The sequence below is a fragment of the Bos grunniens genome, chromosome 12, assembly GCF_055505025.1.
Source record: "Bos grunniens cultivar Pamir isolate PY7600 chromosome 12, Bosgru_T2T1.0, whole genome shotgun sequence".
Classification (NCBI taxonomy): domain Eukaryota; kingdom Metazoa; phylum Chordata; class Mammalia; order Artiodactyla; family Bovidae; genus Bos; species Bos grunniens.
In genome coordinates this window covers 82,570,846-82,588,425 of record NC_141176.1, presented here as the reverse complement: position 1 = coordinate 82,588,425, position 17,580 = coordinate 82,570,846, and the positions used below count along the sequence as shown (strand labels likewise).

General features: G+C 48.6%; 1 protein-coding gene across 6 annotated transcripts in view; it reads right to left on the bottom strand.

Annotated features, from left to right (window-relative positions):
* The window catches only part of UBAC2 (UBA domain containing 2), a 171,099-nt gene continuing 153,519 nt past the window's right edge, over positions 1-17,580 (bottom strand). For all 6 annotated transcript variants that reach the window (XM_086330420.1, XM_086330419.1, XM_086330421.1 and 3 more), the window contains 2 exons: positions 15,828-15,950; positions 1-1,184 (listed from right to left, as the gene is read on the bottom strand). In XM_086330420.1, the coding sequence (XP_086186546.1) occupies positions 1,077-1,184; positions 15,828-15,950 (231 nt within the window). In that variant the 3' untranslated portion in view covers positions 1-1,076. The remainder of the gene's footprint in view (positions 1,185-15,827; positions 15,951-17,580) is intronic.

Below are 17,580 nucleotides of genomic sequence, written 5' to 3'. Positions count from 1 at the left end.
GCAAAACACATTAAAAACTTTATTGTTAAGTACCACGCATGTCTAAATTTGCATCAGTTTGAAACACTTCTGCTGGCTTTGCAGAACACAATAGCTGCAACTTTCTTTAAATCTTAACAGTCGTCTGCTTTAGGTCTTTCCAGGCTCGTCTGCTCCGGCCTCCCCCTCCTCCCCGTGGTGGGGTCAGTCTACTCTGCCCCGACGCTGAAATCGGGTCACCCCTGGGCCAGTGGGAATCTGCTTCTAGAGGGGTTGGCCCTGCAGCTAGGGTGGCCTGTACTCCTCGAGGAAGCCCTCTCTTCTTGTTGTTTTCTCTTTGCCCCATTTTTACGCCCAGCCCGAGTAGCTAACTGGGGATATTCTAAGCAAAATTCACCCCAGTGAAGTTGCATGGAGTCTTCCAGAACTGCAGGCTGGTATCTGATAATTCCCATTTTTTTTTTTTTTTAATGGAAGTGGGGAGTAGCTGGGACAAATCTCCTGGACTGGAGCTGGGTAGAACGGGCAGAGGGGGGTTTAAGTTCCCTCTCCCTCCCTCGTTGGCGGGCCTGGCCAGCTCTGCAGGTAGGAACTACTCGCTCCAGGGAGTGAGGACCCTGAACAGCCACTGGAGTTTGAAAGCAAATTTGACGGGGGAAAAAAAAAAGCAATGAAAAGAAGTCCATAAATAAAATCTGACAAGTGCTGTCTGAATAACAGCCCCCTTTCTGGCACAAATGATCTGATATAATGTAGGAAGATACGTTACAGTAGAAAGAATATTACAGCAGCAGTGATTTCCCATCTGTAGCGCTATTGCCCTGCTTCCTGAAATCTGCAATTTGAGTGCATTTTAAACACATCAGGAATGAGTGATGATTCTCCAGACCAAGGGAAATACTCCATAAAAAAATAAAGATAGAAAAGGCATGCTATTTTAATGGCAAACTTATTTTGGATACTTAATGGTAACTGATCTTGGAATTAAGGGAGGGAGCAGCAGGAACCCCCTGTGCCCAGGAGGACAGCACAGCGTCCTGGGCTGAGCGGGGGGCGGGGGCAGCGCTTGCCAGTCCCTGTGTCGTCGGCCAGGACCCTCAGTGCTGCAGCAGGAAGTGGGTGGCCACGTTAAGGTCGTTATTGGAAGCTCTCAGGGCTTCCAACGCGTCGCCCCTGGAAAATCCCATCTCCATGAGCCGGGCGACCTGAAAACAGAAACAAAACCAGAAGTCTGATGAGGAGGCTGACCGCATTGCCACCGATCCACCAGCCCCACGATGTTCCTCATGCGAGTTTTAATGCTCCTCGTGAGCTTTTCAGGTTAAAAAAAAATAAATCACCCTTTCATTTCAGTGTGAAAGCTGATGTTTATGAAACAACAACGGACCCGTTTTCAGGTGCTCACTATATACGGTCCACAGACTGTATTTTCTCACTGAATCCTCACTTTCAGGACAAGGAAGGGGGCTCCCGAGGGTCAGTGACCTGCCAGGACGAGCAGAAGGTGGCTGCGCTGTGGGCCCTGGCCTTGGGGGTTGGGGGATGGCAGGTCGTACCAGCAGCCCCGGGCACAGGCCTTCAGGGTCAAATCGGATTCCTGAAGAATAACTTATCCTAGCTGCATTTCCCCGGGCAGGTGAACAGGTTCTTAACTGGGGATTTATTCCTGATGCTGGTGGACTCTGACGGTACACAATCCTTGGAGCTCCTGGCATGGCTCAGGCAGAGCACGGCCTTGGGGTGCCTGCCCCACAGCCTCTCCCAGGAGGTGCAATGCCCCCGGAGTCCCCACCAGCAGAAGGGAGGAAGTCCAGGCACAACCTCACGGAGGAGGCAGCTAGAGCCATGGAGGATCGGGAGGAGGAGGAGGAGGCAGCTAGAGCCATGGAGGATCGGGAGGAGGAGGCTTGCATTTTTTTCAAACACAAATCCTGAAGCTGTGAATGCAGAGGTTTCCTGTGTTTTTACATACAGGCGGTCTCCAAGGTTGAAATGGCAGGGTTATTGGTTTATTCCTTGTGACCTGTTTTCCCACATGAAAATGTATTACAAAAACATCTAGGACCCTGGACTAGCCGCAGGGGTCTTTTTATTTTTTTTTAAATTATTTGGAAATAAACTACATTTGCAATAACATATATTGAAAAGTGATACTCTTCCAAATGTTGAGATTTTCAACAAGGTGTAAGTTGACAAGGGACTGGGGACTTAGTCACCACTTCTAACCTCCTTTGGACTGAACACGATGCCCAGGGGGCACACAGGGGTCAGAGCTCTGCCGCCTCTCCTTCCCCTGCGGAGGAGGGTGTGGGCGGGGTGAGTGGGGAGGGTGGGGCGAGTTGGGAAGGAGGTGCAGAGCTGAGTGGGCCAGAACCATTGAGATCCCAGGTTCCTGGGCCCTCAGGGAATCTTCTGTTGTTGTTCAGTCACTAAGCTGTGACCCCATGGGCTGCATGCAGCACATCTGGTTTCTCTGTCCTCCACTCTCTCCTAGAGTTTGCTCAAACTCATGTCCATCGAGTCAGTGATGCCTCCAACCATCTCATCCTCTGCCATCCCCTTCTTTTGCCTTCAATTTTTCCCGGCATTAGGGTCTTTTCCAATGAAGTCAGCTCTTCACATCAGGTGGCCAAAGTATTGGAGCTTCAGCATCAGTCCTTCCAATGAATACTCAGGGTTGATTTCCTTTAGGATTGTCTGGTTGGATTTCCTTGCTGTCCAAGGGACTCTCAAAAGTCTTCTCCAGCACCATAATTCAAAAGCATCAATTCTTCAGCACTCAGCCTTCTTTACGGCCCAACTCTCATATCCGAACAGGAATACTGGAAAAACCATAGCTTTGACTAGATGGACCTTGTCGGCAAAGTGACGTCTCTGCTTTTTAATACAGTCTAGTTTTGTCATAGCTTTCCTTCCAAGGAGCAAGCACCTCTCATGGCTGTAGTCACCGTCAACAGTGATTTTGGACCCAAGAAAATAAAATCTGTCACTGCTTCCACTTTTTCCCCTTCTATTTGCCATGAAATGATGGGGCCGGCTACCATGATCTTAGTTTTTGAATGCTGAGTTTTAAGCCAGCTTTCACACTCTCCTCTTTCACCCTCATCAAGAGGCTCGGGAAGAGGTTAACCCAGATGGGAGGAAACGAGGCACACTTTTCAGAAGCTGGGGCTCCAGCCGGTGTTTTTCAAACTGAGGCTGGGACCCCTCATCAGTGGGTTAAGACCAAGATTAAAAACAAAGCGCATGGTGAGGGTCTTCCCTCCAAGGAAACCTCATTCTGGTTCCCCGCCTCCACACACGCCCCCGAAGGGTCGACCTTGGGGAGAAGGCCAGTGGCCCATTTCCAGCTCAACCTTCGGGCTGAGGCACTGATGGCTGGTGTGGGCAGAGGCAGGGGGCTCTGCTTCCATCTCCCCTCAGGTAGGAACAGCCGTTTCTGGAGTTTCAGGAACACTCCACCACTCACTGGCTGGGACAGAAGGCTCTTCCTCAAGGGAGCCGATCTGAGTCTCACTACTTGTCACCCGTGGGGCTTCCAAGGCCTTGATCTGCTTTTGAAGCCACAGGAAATGCCCCGTTTCCTTCTCTGCGTGAGGCCTCCAGTGTCCTCCTCTCTCGCTCCTGGTCCCTCCGGCTGTGTGGCTCCGTGTCTCCCACCTGGTTAACTCGTCTTTGTCCCAATGGTCTCAGGGCCCCATGGCCTTTCCTGAATCCCCCAGCTGAGGACGAACCCAGAGTGGGTGCCTTGTGGTCCTGCCAACCTCTGTCCTGTGCTCCTCCCGGCTGGGACCGGGCAGGTGGCTCCTCCTTATCCTGATCAGGGCCTGGTGGCCTTTGCCAACCCCGCGTCTCAGGGCCCAGCACTGTCCGGCCTGTCCCTGCCCCCCAGCGCTTGCCTGTTTGTACTGCTGCAGGATATGGTGCTGCTGGCATGGTGTGCCCAGGGCAGAGTGCGCCTTCCTGTGATTCCCAGCCTTGGCACAGTGGGCGTGCACGTGTGTGCGTGCACACATGCCCTGAGTGTGTAATGACAGCATTCTGGGGTGGTGAGTGATGCTGGGCCTGCGATAAATTGAGCGAAATGTGCTCAAGCTAGGCCCCTGGGCTCTGGGTGAGTTTAACCCACTCGTCCAGGTTTAGGACTGGGCGCTGTCAAACTTCTGATCACTGTCTAGTAACCGAAACTGCCCTCAGCTTAAATTCTGTCCTTGACGGTGTTAGTCAGCTCCCTCAAACGGGTATCATCCCCATCTGATTAGCAAATGAACAAGCCACTCAAGGTAAACGCCAAGCAGACAAGATCAGAGGCGAGCCCAGAACTCACCAGAGCCCGCCCCTTTCTACCTAGGAGGCTTAGTCAACAGTCTTTTTGCATTTTCACCAGTTTCAGACTCAGTGTTATTATCTGTCGCGATGTCATCAACATCCCTCTCAAGGGGACGAGAGGCGCACGTGTCTTGGTGGCATCCTGAGTCAACAGGAGCTGTGTGGGGCCTTCAGACCACAAGGCCCTTTTCTTCCACGAGTGTCTGCTCCATCATCTATCTCAGGCTCCTGCCAGACGTGACATGTCCGTTCTCAGGATCCACACTTTTCCCTTTTCCTTGGGGGGCCTTTCACACTGAGTGTCACTCGGGGAGAAGGGCCACAGGACATGTGCTGGACACGTGGTCAACAGGGCGCAGCCACCTCGCTGGTCCAGGCAGGCCTATCGGGCTGTCTCCACTCCTGGATCAACATAACCTTTCACGATGCTTATTCCCGTGACTTCCGGTTAAGGACCACGATCTTTAGTGGAGTGAACATGGCCCAGTGAGGAGGTGGGCAGCTCCCTCTCTGCCATGTCCCTTACCCGTGGACACACACCACGGGGCCGACGATTTGGCCGATTTCAACGATGGGGAACAAATCGCGTGGCAAACACCACATTCGCTGTCACCTCTAGGACTTAAGGCCTGGCTGCTTCTTCGCACCCAGCGACAGGAACAAATTCATCTGTTCGGCAAATCACGATTCATAACCTGGAGCTGGTGACACGAGAGCCTCGCCTGGCGCTGGCACTGGGCGGGGGCGCTGGCCGCAGCTTCCATCTGCTGGAATTTCCTGTCCAGCGACTCTGAATCTGGTTTGGAATCAAGGAGATGCTGAGCACAGGTCGCCCCCGACACAGAGCAGAGCATGCGTGGCACTGGGGCCAGAGGGAAAGCGGCTGGGGTCTGGGATGCGCCGGGCTGCGTCCGAGATGGAGAAGTCCTGGTAAGGAGAGACCCGTTCTGGGCACGCCAGGCTGCCTCCGAGGTCGTTCTCTCCCAGACACCATCGACCACATGTGCCATCACTGGTTTTGACAGCCGAGCTGGGTTTTTCGCAGGTCTCCGTGGCTCTGTGCAGGCCGCGCTGGCCGGCCATCACGAGCTGGGTTTTTCGCAGGTCTCCGCGGCTCTGTGCAGGCTGCAGCTGGCTGGCCATCACAGCCCCTTGCCTAAAGCTGGCTCTGGGGTCTTTTGGATTTCTTGGGGGGTGAGGAGACGAGTGTGATTAGAGAATCTGCACTGCTGAATGACCTGGTACTCTGACCAGAGGAGAAAGCTCAGAAAGCAGAAATTGGGTTAGCAGTATTTAAAAACTGAACAACACAAGGAAAGGGCACTTGTGGGTTTCCTTTAGTTTCCCAAACTACAAACACCTACAGAAAAATGAAACGGCAAGCTCGGGGTGGGTATGAGGAAAATATTAGAGGACCAGAAGGAGGATACTGAGGGGTTCCCACAGGGTCCCCATCACCCCATAGTGGACAGTGCCGGCTGGGGCGCCCATGGCCACACAGGAGCCCGGGTGTCCTGCTGCTGCCCATCCTCGGGGGCCGAGGGCTCAGCAGACGGCGCAGCCCCGGGGTGGACGCTGAGAACCATCGTCATGGTCCTGCTTGTTAACCAGCGCCTGACTTGCACAGACCTCGAGGGTTTCGCAACCGTCCGGGTGTGAAGGCCGACTTAGCCTGTGACGCAGGGACTCCCGTGATCGGCGGTGGCGAGAGAAGGCCGAGGCCACACAGGCCTGTGGTCGGGTGAGTGAGACTCGGGCAGGACTCTCTAGAGGCTCACGATTCCTCAAAGTAAAACCACAGGGGAGCCGGCAGCTGTGAGAGAGGCATCCCAGCCCCAGGGGTTGGGAGGCGGGGACCCTGCCAGGTGGCAGAGGGGCTCCACGGAGTCACCGAGTGACCCCAGGCCAGGAACTAGGGTGCCGGGCTCCCAGCTCCCCACCGCTTTGGGGTGAGAGAGACGGGTGTGAAAGGCCTGGGACAGTGGCCGGCAGCTGGCAGGCGCTCAGGAGCATCTCCTCCTGTGATCATCCTGTGCTACCGAGAAGCCACCGGGCCAGGTGTGATCCCTCCCTCGGGGCCTCTGAGGTGACAGAACTGCCCTTGGGTTTTGTTTTCGGCACTCACTTTAACTGCTTCCACTTTGCTAGTTTTATATCCTTTGTTGGTCAAAGAACTGGCGTGTCTTTCATGAGATCAAAGGCAGGCTCGTTTTCAGAGGTGCCACGGCGAGCTCGGAGTGGCTGGAGGGGAGCGGAAGGGCCACCCCCTGAACCCTGAGTCACTGCCATCCAGAGAAAGGCTCAGGTTCTGAGATTCCACCCCAGGTCCACAGCTGAGCACCCGCCCCCCACACACACACCTCCCACCAAGGCTGAGTATGGCCACACTGAACAGCGAAGCAAGTGACACATGTCACCTGTTTCTAGTGGTTGCTGCTGCTGCTGCTGCTGTCACTTCAGTCATGTCCGACTCTGTGCGACCCCACAGACTGCAGCCCACCAGGCGCCCCCTTCCCTGGGATTCTCCAGGCAAGAAGACTGGAGTGGGTTGCCATTTCCTTCTCCAACGCATGAAAGTGAAAAGTGGAGTGCCTCAGTCGTGTCCGATTCTCCGCGACCCCATGGACTGTAGCCTACCAGGCTCCTATGTCCATGGGATTTTCCAGGCAAGAGTACTGGAGTGGGTTGCCATTTCCTTCTCTAGTGTTTAAACCTTATAGATAAGCATTGGCCTAACAAAACTAAGATGGTCAGCCCAAGTGAAATTGGACAGAGTTGAGAGCACGTGAGTCAGTGCGGGGCTGGTGGGGCCACGGCGGTCCCGAAAACCCAGGACAGGAACTTCCTAAAACACATCTCCTCCAATGCTCCTTTTCTGTTTCAGAGCCCAGTGAGTCCTTTCTTCCTTCTGCCTGCCCATTGATTGCGGGAAAGTTTCCATCTAAAAATTCTTGCCATGAAATACCAGAGTAGAGTTCCCCTTAGTTTCTGGTCTAAAAACCTGAATGATCCTTGCCTCTAATGTCTTTTGGAAACCGGGTAGAGCTGGGTCAATATCCAGAGAGGACGCTACGATTTTCCTCGTCACTTATTCACAAAAAACTCAGGTGACTCAAATGTAGTGTCTCCGGGGCCTGTTTCTGGTGACTGAAAATGCGACTTCCCAGCATTATGATCAGAGGAATTGGACGGGGAGCAGAAGCGGGCACTGAAATTGCAGCTCAGAGGGAAACGTGAGTGCAGAGGCCCCGCGGTGACCTCCGGCTCCAGCAGCTGCTCCTGGTCAGGGCCCCACGAGGCCAGCCTGGGGGACGGGAGGGGTCCCGTCACCGCCATCCACACGTGTGCTGTAAAGGAGGACACGGTGGAACGTACTTCCCAAGGAGAGACCCCAGCAAGCGAGAAAAGAAACTGAAGAGAGAGGAGATAAACCTGGGCCAGTGTTCCTTTCCTTTCCCTTTTCTTTTTTAAATCTTCTGTGGTTGGGACAATAACCACCTCAAGGTTATTCTTACTCAAGGAAAGGCATCAAAACCCGCCTTAACATTCTTCTTGCAGTTCAACTACGCTCTGACCCGAGTGAAGCAGCACGCTCATTCCAATGACATCTACAGCAATTCCTCTCAGTCTGAAACACTCTTCTGCTTGTTTTGAGTAAGACTGTGGTTTTAACTTCCCTTTAGCTAAGGGTGTCAAAAACAAATGGTTTTGGGGTTCTTACTTCCCAAATTCTGACTCTTGCAAAAAGTCATGCCCACCTGAAAGGTGGTCCCAGCCCTCCCCCCAGGCTGCCCTTGGTGGCTGGCCACGTCCCAGGCCACATGCACACCCTGCCAGGAGGGGTGGCCCCCTCTTGGGCTTGTCAAGGCAAGCTCAGGGCCAGACCCCTGTGGGTTAGAGCTGCCCTTGCCCCCTGTCAGCTGGCCCCCGCACCCCCTCCTTGGAGCTGCTGAACCCCTGTGGTCACACAGCTGGCTGAGTGGCAGGGTTCTCCTCTGTGCCTGCCCAATGCAGGCAGCTCAGCGGCCCCTCATCTTTGCACTTTCCTGTGTGCTTTGGGGTTTGGTCCTGAGAAGACCCTCACTACTGGCTGCGGGGGCTCCTCTGCTTACATCTTTCAGCATTCAGTAGACTCAGATCAGATCAGTCGCTCAGTCGTGTCCGACTCTTTGCGACCCCATGAATTGCAGCACGCCAGGCCTCCCTGTCCATCACCAACTCCCAGAGTTCACTGAGACTCACGTCCATTGAGTCAGCGATGCCATCCAGCCATCTCATCCTCTGTCGTCCCCTTCTCCTCCTGCCCTTAATCCCTCCCAGCGTCAGAGTCTTTTCCAATGAGTCAACTCTTCGCATGAGGTGGCCAAAGTACTGGAGTTTCAGCTTTAGTATCAGCACCCCTCAAATTGGCTGATTATTTGATTGCTTCCCAGTAATTCACTCTAACAAATCATGTGTTCTAACACTAGTATTAGAGATCAGAGATGGAAAGGGCTGACGGAGGACCACCCTCTAACACATTTTTAAGTGAAAACAAGAGTTCTTTTGAAGGAGAAGCCCTCCAACCACACCTTCACATTCAGGCCTCTAATCCCCTCCACCGGGGCATCTGCGGCCTCAGGTTCCATGTTAGGAGAGAACATGGAAGAGAAGGTGCCAGCCCCCGTGCAGTTCACCATCTGCCAGGGAGCCAGATGGCATGGGTGTCTCTAGATCAACACTCAGCTCACTGCGGGTTCAGACACTCAGGGCAGGAGCACTACGTGAGGGGCTGTTTTCATAATGAGCTCTGTGGAGTTTAGCTGGGCTTTTCGGAGGCAGTGGTAAGGATCCCAGAGATGAGGGAAGACTTCCTGAGATTGAGATCCTCTCACACTGGAGATTTGGCTTCTTATTCACTGAGATTGAGTGTCTGTGTGATATCTCTCTCTACCGGGGCCAATGGGTATTTCAGAGGATATGAATGGAATCCACACAACTCCATTCCAGTCTCACCTATTATAAACATGCTAAGTACTACCGTATCTCGTCTGGCAAGAGTCTCATAAGCACTGGGGCTGCACTATGTTCCCCAGGCAGGGATGGAAGAAATTACATATGTGGTTATGATCATAATAAGCCCCTTCCTCCATGTCTAATCCATCCTCCGAGGAAACCCAACAATGTGATTCCTTGTTTAAAATCCTGCTTGGTTTCCTAATGCCTAAAGTCCATATAGTCAAAGCTATGGTTTTTCCAGTACTTGTTTATGGATGTGAGAGTTAGACCATAAAGAAGGCTGAGCGCCGAAGAAGTGATGCTTCCAAATTATGGTGCTGGAGAAGACTCCTGAGAGTCCCGTGGAGAGCAAGGAGATCAAACCAATCAATCCTAGAGAAAATCAACCCTGAATATTCATTGGAAGGACTGATGCTGAAACTGAAGCTCCAATACTTTGGCCACCTATTGCAAAGAACTGACTCACTGGAAAAGACTCTGATGGTGGGCAAGATTGAAGAGAGGAGGAGAAGGGGATGACAGAGCATGAGATGGTTGAATGGCATCACTGACTCAATGGACATGAGTTTGAGCAAGCTCTGGGAGTTGGTGATGGACAGGAAAGCCTGGCGTGCTGCAGTCCATGGGTTGCAAAGAGTTGGACACGACTGAGTGACTGAAGAACAGCCTAGAAGCAGAGGTCCGTGCCCCGCTGAGGGCGTTGGGATGCCTTCCTGTTTATTCCCTACCTGGGGCCCCTGCCCCACCTGTCAAGTCCCACTCCAACTTCACCCACCTGTGCTCCCCAAATCTGATGTGCTTTTCACCAGGCTGCCTCTTTATAGACAGCATTGCCCACCACGCCCCCACCACACACACACACACACACACACACACACACACACACACTGGCATTCCTTCAGCAGCATCGGGAGACTTGGATGCAGCTGACCAGAGCTGTCCCTCTGCCAGGGCCCCTGCACCAGGCTCTGCACCAAGCGAGGGCAGGAATCGTTGCCTCACTTATCTCTGTATTTCAAGAACCCAGCCCAGGGTTAGAGCAGGCAGAGCAGACAGCTGATAACTGCTGGCTGACTAGAAGGAAGGAAATAAATGGATGGAAGAGAGGAAGTCAATATTTGTCAAGTCCACGTTTATTTTACTTTCGTTAAGTCCCAGCACTGACTCCATGAGTCTAAATGCCCCGTCTGACTTCATCTGTGCGTCCCATTAAGCATGAAGCCAGGAGTCCCTTTCTAAGCTTGGGGAGGGCTCAAGAGAGGCAAACTTGGGAAGTATGTCCCCCTTTTCATTAGGAAAGAAAAAGATCAATAATGATAAAATTTCATTATTTGTTAATTTTGAGTTTGGGGGTAATATAAAAAATCCTTGATTAAGAAGAAAAAAAAAATCTAAAAGCAAGAGAAGTGCGATAATGAATAGATTTATTTTAAGATAGTAGGGTTTGGGGTGACATCTGGAATGCGTGAACTGACAAAGGTGCTGGCTGAAAGACAGTAGGGGTGGGCTGTGAAGGACTGAGAATCCAGAAACTTCACAGCAGAAGTAGAAAAGCTGGCAAATGTTTCTACAGTCCTACGTCAGACTAGTATTAGACTTAATGAGGGATGCACATTCTTTCTCAGACTAGTCTTCGTTTTCATAATAGAGGGACTATATTTCCTATCTTAAATATCTCTCACTGAAATTCCTAAAGTTTTTGTTCACATCAGAAAAAAAATCATTTCCCTTTTTCTTGGTTTAGAAAAATTACTTTTTCTTAATGCATTAAAATCACATGACTCTGATATTTAAATAAAGAAAATTGTTGTCATTGTTCAGCTGCTAAGCTGTGTCTGACTCTTTGTGACACCATGGGCTGCATGCAGCCCACCAGGATACACTGTCCTTCGCTATAAATAAAGAAAATACAGCACATCCAATTGAAAAATTAAGCATAAAAAGGTTTTGTTAAATCCAACTATCTTAATGTTACTAACAAATAATATTTATATAGTGTCTCAATTCAGTTCAGTTCAGTTCAATCACTCAGTCATGTCTGACTCTTTGCGACCCCATGAATCACAGCACGCAAGGCTTCCCTGTCCAACACCAACTCCTGGAGTTTACCCAAACTCATGTCCATTGAGTTGGTGATGCCATCCAACCATCTCATCCTCTGTTGTCCCCTTCTCCTCCTGCCCTCAATCTTTTCCAGCATCAGGGTCTTTTCCAATGAGTCAGTTCTTTGCATCAGCTGGCCAAAGTATTGGAGTTTCAGCTTCAGTATCAGTCTAATGAACACTCAACACTGATCTCCCTTAGGATGGACTGGTTGGATCTCCTTTTAGTCCAAGGGACTCTCGAGAGTCTTCTCCAACACCACAGTTCAAATGCATCAATTCTTCTGTGCTTAGCTTTCTTTACAGTCTAACTCTCATATCCATACATGACTACTGGAAAAACCACAGCCTTGACTAGACGGATTTTGGTGACAAAGTAATGTCTCTGCTTTTTAATATGCTGTCTAGGTTGGTCATAACTTTCCTGCCAGGGAGTAAGCGTCTTTTAATTTCATGGCTGCAATCACCATCTGCAGTGATTTTGGAGCCCCCCCCAAATAAAGTCAACCACTGTTTCCCCATCTATTTCCCATGAAGTGATGGGGCCAGATGCCATGATCTTCTTTTTCTGAATGTTGAGCTTTAAGCCAACTTTTTCACTCTCCTCTTTCATTTTCACCACGAGGCTCTTTAGTTCTTCTTCACTTTCTGCCATAAGGGTGGTGTCATCTGCATATCTGAGGTAATTGATATTTCTCCCGACAATCTTGATTCCAGCTTGTGCTTCTTCCAGCCCAGCGTTTCTCATGATGTACTCTGCATAGAAGTTAAATAAGCAGGGTGACGATATACAGCCTTGACGTACTCCTTTTCCTATTTGGAACCAGTCTGTTGTTCCATGTCCAGTTCTAACTGTTGCTTCCTGACCTGCATACAGGTTTCTCAAGAGACAGGTCAGATGGTTTGGTATTCCCATATCTTTCAGAATTTCCCAAAGTTTGTTGTGATTCACATAGTCAAAGGCTTTGGCATAGTCAATAAAGCAGAAATAGATGTTTTTCTGGAACTCTCTTGCTTTTTCGATGATCCAGCAGATGTTGGCAATTTGATCTCTGGTTTCTCTGCCTTTTCTAAAACCAGCTTGAACATCTGGAAGTTCACGGTTCACATACTGCTGAAGCCTGGTTTGGAGAATTTTGAGCATTACTTTACTAGTGTGTGAGATGAGTGTAATTGTGTGGTAGTCTTTGGCATTGCTTTTCTTTGAGACTGGAATGAAAACTGACCTTTTCCAGTCCTGTGGCCACTGCTGAGTTTTCCAAATTTGCTGACATATTGAGTGCAGTACTTTCACAGCATCATCTTTTAGGATATGAACTAGCTCAACTGGAATTCCATCACCTCCACTAGCTTTGTTCGTAGTGATGCTTCCTAAGGCCCACTTGACTTCACATTCCAAGATGTCTGGCTCTAGGTGAGTGATCACAGCATTGTGATTATCTGGGTTGTGAAGATCTTTTTTATACAGTTCTTCTGTGTATTCTTGCCACCTCTTCTTAGTATCTTCTGCTTCTGTTAGGTCCATACCATTTCTGTCCTTTATGGAGCCCATCTTTGCATGAAATGTTCCCTTGGTATCTCTTATTTTCTTGAAGAGATCTCTAGTCTTTCTCTTTCTATTGTTTTCCTCTATTTCTTTGCAATGATCACTGAGGAAGGCTTTTGTATCTCTCCTTGGTATTCTTTGGAACTCTGCATTCAAATGGGTATATTTTTCCTTTTCTCCTTTGCTTTTGGCTTCTCTTCTTTTCACAGCTATCTGTAAGGCCTCCTCAGACAGCCATTTTGCTTTTTTGCATTTCTTTTTCTTGAGGATGGTCTTGCTCCCTGTCTCCTGTACAATGTCACGAACCTCCATCCATAGTTCATCAGGCACTCTGTCTATCAGATCTAGTGCCTTAAATCTATTTCTCACTTCCACTGTATAATCATAAGGGATTTGATTTAGGTCATACCTGAATGGTCTAGTGATTTTCCCTACTTTCTTCAATTTAAGTCTGAATTTGGCAATAAGGAGTTCATGATCTGAGCCACAGTCAGCTCCTGGTCTTGTTTTTACTGACTGTATAGAGCTTTTCCACCTTTGGCTACAAAGTATACAATCAATCTGATTTTGGTGTTGACCATCTGGTGATGTCCATGTGTAGAGTCATCTCTTGTGTTGTTGGAAGAAGGTGTTTGCTATGACCAGTGTGTTCTCTTGGCAGAACTCTCTTAGCTAGCCTCCAGTTAACCCAGAGATCATATGGAAGGTACACTTGTAAATGTTACTCTAAGTGTCTCGAGACAAGGGCAGCATCTTTCCTCTCTTTTACAGTCTCTCGAGCACCTACCACAAAAACTACTGAGCATCTACATAAATAATGCCGGAGGAGGGGGACTCTGTCTTAACGTGGGACCGTCTTTAAGAGTATTTAAGGATAATCAAGAAAGAAAAGACAAAATTCGGAAAAAAAATCAACGAATAAGGAAGTTTATGTTAAAAACAACCTCTCATGTATTTACATCTTTTCATAACAGAGTCAAGAAGAAGCAAATGGTATTTTAAACTGATAGCAACAACATGTTAACCTCACTCTTGTCATTCTGGGAGGATCAAGGACAATGATTCATTAAAAAAAAACAACAGTGCTAAGACTTCAATTACACACATTCACCTTGTTATCACTTTTTGACACTTTTTTTCCCCCAAATGTCAAAACTAAGAACTATTTACCCTTTAAATACTTTCTATCGTTAACGGCTACTCTTTGAGGGATGTGAGCTGGGTTCTATCAAGGAGACAGTAATATAACAGAACTTTATTTCCCTTCACCTGAATTTGAGAGTACTGGTTTATTTTTCAATCAGTTATCTTAAATATTTCACAAACGCCAAGTTGCTTGGCTTTAGTTTCTAATCATGGAGCTACCATTTTTCAGGTAATTCGTCAATGGAGGCAGAAGAGAACTATGGCTCCTTAATGCATCTCTCAACCCTAACGAGTAGCTCAAAGGATGAGTCTGAGCTGAGAGGGGCTAGGTCAACTTGTCAGGCACATTCAGCTGGTTTCTTTCACTTGTTGTGGCCTCACCCAGAGGGACCCGTGGAGGTTCTGCCCAAGAGCCCCCAAAGCCAGGATATGGACAGTTTTGCCACAGATGCTGAGGGCCTTGGGTCGGACTGGTGTCTGCTGGCTCTGGTACCAGGGGCGGAGGAGGGCATGGTGCGACCTGCTATGAAATGTTGACTTTGGTCTGCTTTCTTGAGAAAAAAGCGATGTTCACAGAATGAAATTTAAAAGGGTTGTTACTGAAATGCTCTAAACTGACTTTTACAGATTTTCAAAAACTTCCCAGTGTGAAGAAATCACAAACATCAAGGAAAATTTCAAGAAGAGCACTAAGAACCTGATCACTCTTCCACCCAGATTCACCAATTATTACTTTGCTGCAGTTGCTTTCTGTCCATATGCACACACACACATGCTCTACACACACACACACTCTCTCTCCCACTTATTTTCCCTGAGCCACCTGAGATGGAGCCGCATATATCCTGCCCCTATTTCCTTGTCTGCTCTAATCTACAATGCAGGCATGCTAAGCCGCTTCAGTGGGCGACTCCTCAGTGTCCGACTCTGTGCGACCCCATGGACTGTAACCCTCCAGGTGCCTCTGTCCCTGGGATTCTCCAGGCATTTCCTTCTCGGGGGATCTGCCCGACCCAGGGAGTGTATCCAAGCCTCTTACATCTCTTGCACTGGCAGGTGGGTTCTCTACCACTAGCAGCACCTGGGAAGCCCACACACAGAACATCATTTCAGAACTGCTGTGCTCGTTCCCATGAGGAGTGAACTGCTGTGCTCGTTCCCACGAGGAGTTGAGATTTGTTTGCAGTTCTTTTTTTCTGTTTTTTTTTTTTTTTTTTTAGGCAGAGGACATATGTTCACAAGTAACTGAAATTAATTTTCCCCCTTTCTTATATCATTCCCTTAAGTACAGTTGGAACATTTACTCTAGTTGCCTTTTAGTTTTATGGCTGTCCCCAGTGTTGATTTGCTTTTTGAACCTGTAAAACATTTACTTGATTCCTGAAGTTAAAACCATACAGACAGAGAAGCTCCTAGACCTTCCGCTTCCTTCTCTCCCAGCCCTTGCAGTGAACCAGGTTCAGTAGTTGTGTGCATATGAAATGTCATACACTTAAAAATAAGCAATCCCAATGCAATTTTCTTTGAAATTATATCCTCCTCAAAGTCATAAGACCAAGAGAAGCCAATGACAGGGCCCAAATGTCTAAAACAGGTATAGCAGGCAGTTTACCTGGTATCAAGATCTCTATTTATCACTATACACTTGAATTCTTTCAAGTCCTATTCAGCAGAACTGCCGGGGGTGTGAAGCCTAGGTTTAGGGCAAGTGCCGGGTGTTAGGTTACCTGCTCCTCCGGAACCTCCAGAGGGGGGGACGCTGGTTGCTCAGCTTGCCGACCATCCTGATAGTTTACATTTCTTCGCTGACGCAGAGGAGGGAAAAGACGGTCCCAGTTGATCATTCCTCCCTAGAAAGAGATCATCGCACAGAGATCAGACATGAAAGTGAGGAAGCCTCGTAACGCTCGGCAGAGGCTTCTCTGGTGATGCAGTCACAGCTGCAGACTGGAGGTAAGATGTCAGATGGATGTGCTGCACGCAAGCGGAAAGGGCCCTGCAGCCCTTCCATCAACAGGCTGCAATGGGCAGCCTGCAGGAGATGCGCAGAGAAAAACGGAGTGGGTGGGTGCTGCCAAAGGGATTCGTGCCCTCTGGCTGCGGAGGATGGCAGAAGACACAGGCAGTCACTCCTAACCTCAGCACCACGGTGTCCCCGCTGACGCCATCCCAACTCCGCTGGGCTCTGGAGAAGCCGCGAGGAGGCTAACTCGGGGCGCGCAACCAGAGACCTGGCGCTTCCTTCAGCAGCTCTTTAAAATGCTGCTCCTCCCTCTTCTTGTTCTTTTTTAAAATTTAAGTAAATTCCGAGCAAGGTCAGCAGAGAGAGAGAGAGACTGCAGGTGGAGATAAACCCCAGGTTGGGGGACAGGCCTGAGAATGTAAAGGTAAATCCTCCACAGAGGGACAAGCGGTTCAGGCCTGTCCTCCGTGTGGCTTTCTGGATAACTTAACGTTGATGGCGAGGTCACTTCTTGCCTTTTCTATGTCATCAGTGAACAAAAGCCACAATGGGAAGAAAAAAAAGTATGCACCTCATGCTGCTTTTTAAAAATGGATGTTTTTTTACCCATATGCCAACTTTTTAATTGATCAACTTCAATCTGTTTCTAGATGTCTTCTGGTCCTGGAAGATTTAGAGACTAAGAAAACCTAAAATTTTTCCTACTATAAATACTTGTGGATAAAATTTTAAAATATTTCAAAAGCAGAGCTGAACACAAAGTGGAGACAGAGGCCTGAGGGCAACAGAAACAAGCTCTGGAAACCAGCACGGTAAAGAAGCAGGGACAGGTGTGAGGGCGGGCACACTGCTAACTCAGACCCACCTGGGCACTGGCACCTATCTGGGTTCAGGAGTGGAGGCCTCGGGTCTGAAAGAGGCTACGACTGTATGCAACAATGTGGTGAAATCGCTCAACATAATACTGAGTAAAACAAACACAAAAGTGTATCTGTATGACTCCCTTTATGTGCTGACTTTTCTGTATGTTATACTTTAATAAAGTATTACAAGAAGAAATAGAAAACTTGACAAGACCTTTAGCCATTAATGTCACTGAAATAATACTTAAGGATAAGTCCATGAAAATTTTAAGGACCCGCTGTCTTATACAAATTGTTCTAGAGAAGAGAAAAGGAAAAGAGCTCTCCATCTAATTTTCTAAGGCTATGTAATGCTGTTTCCAAAACCAGAGAAGGCTATCATAAAACAACCCATTTTTAATTTATGGACAGGTACAATAATCCTAAATAAAATATCAACAAACTCAGTCCAACAATGTTAAAAAAATTACCATCTTATCCAATAAGATATATTAAATTAGGATTTATCTCAGAAATCTTAGAAAATATAGTAATGTAATTCATACATTAACAAATTAAAAGAGAAAAACCAAATGCTCACTCAACAGATATAAAAATAATTTGATAAAACTTGATGAAGAGACAAGAATGCCTATTACCACCTCTTGTATTCAA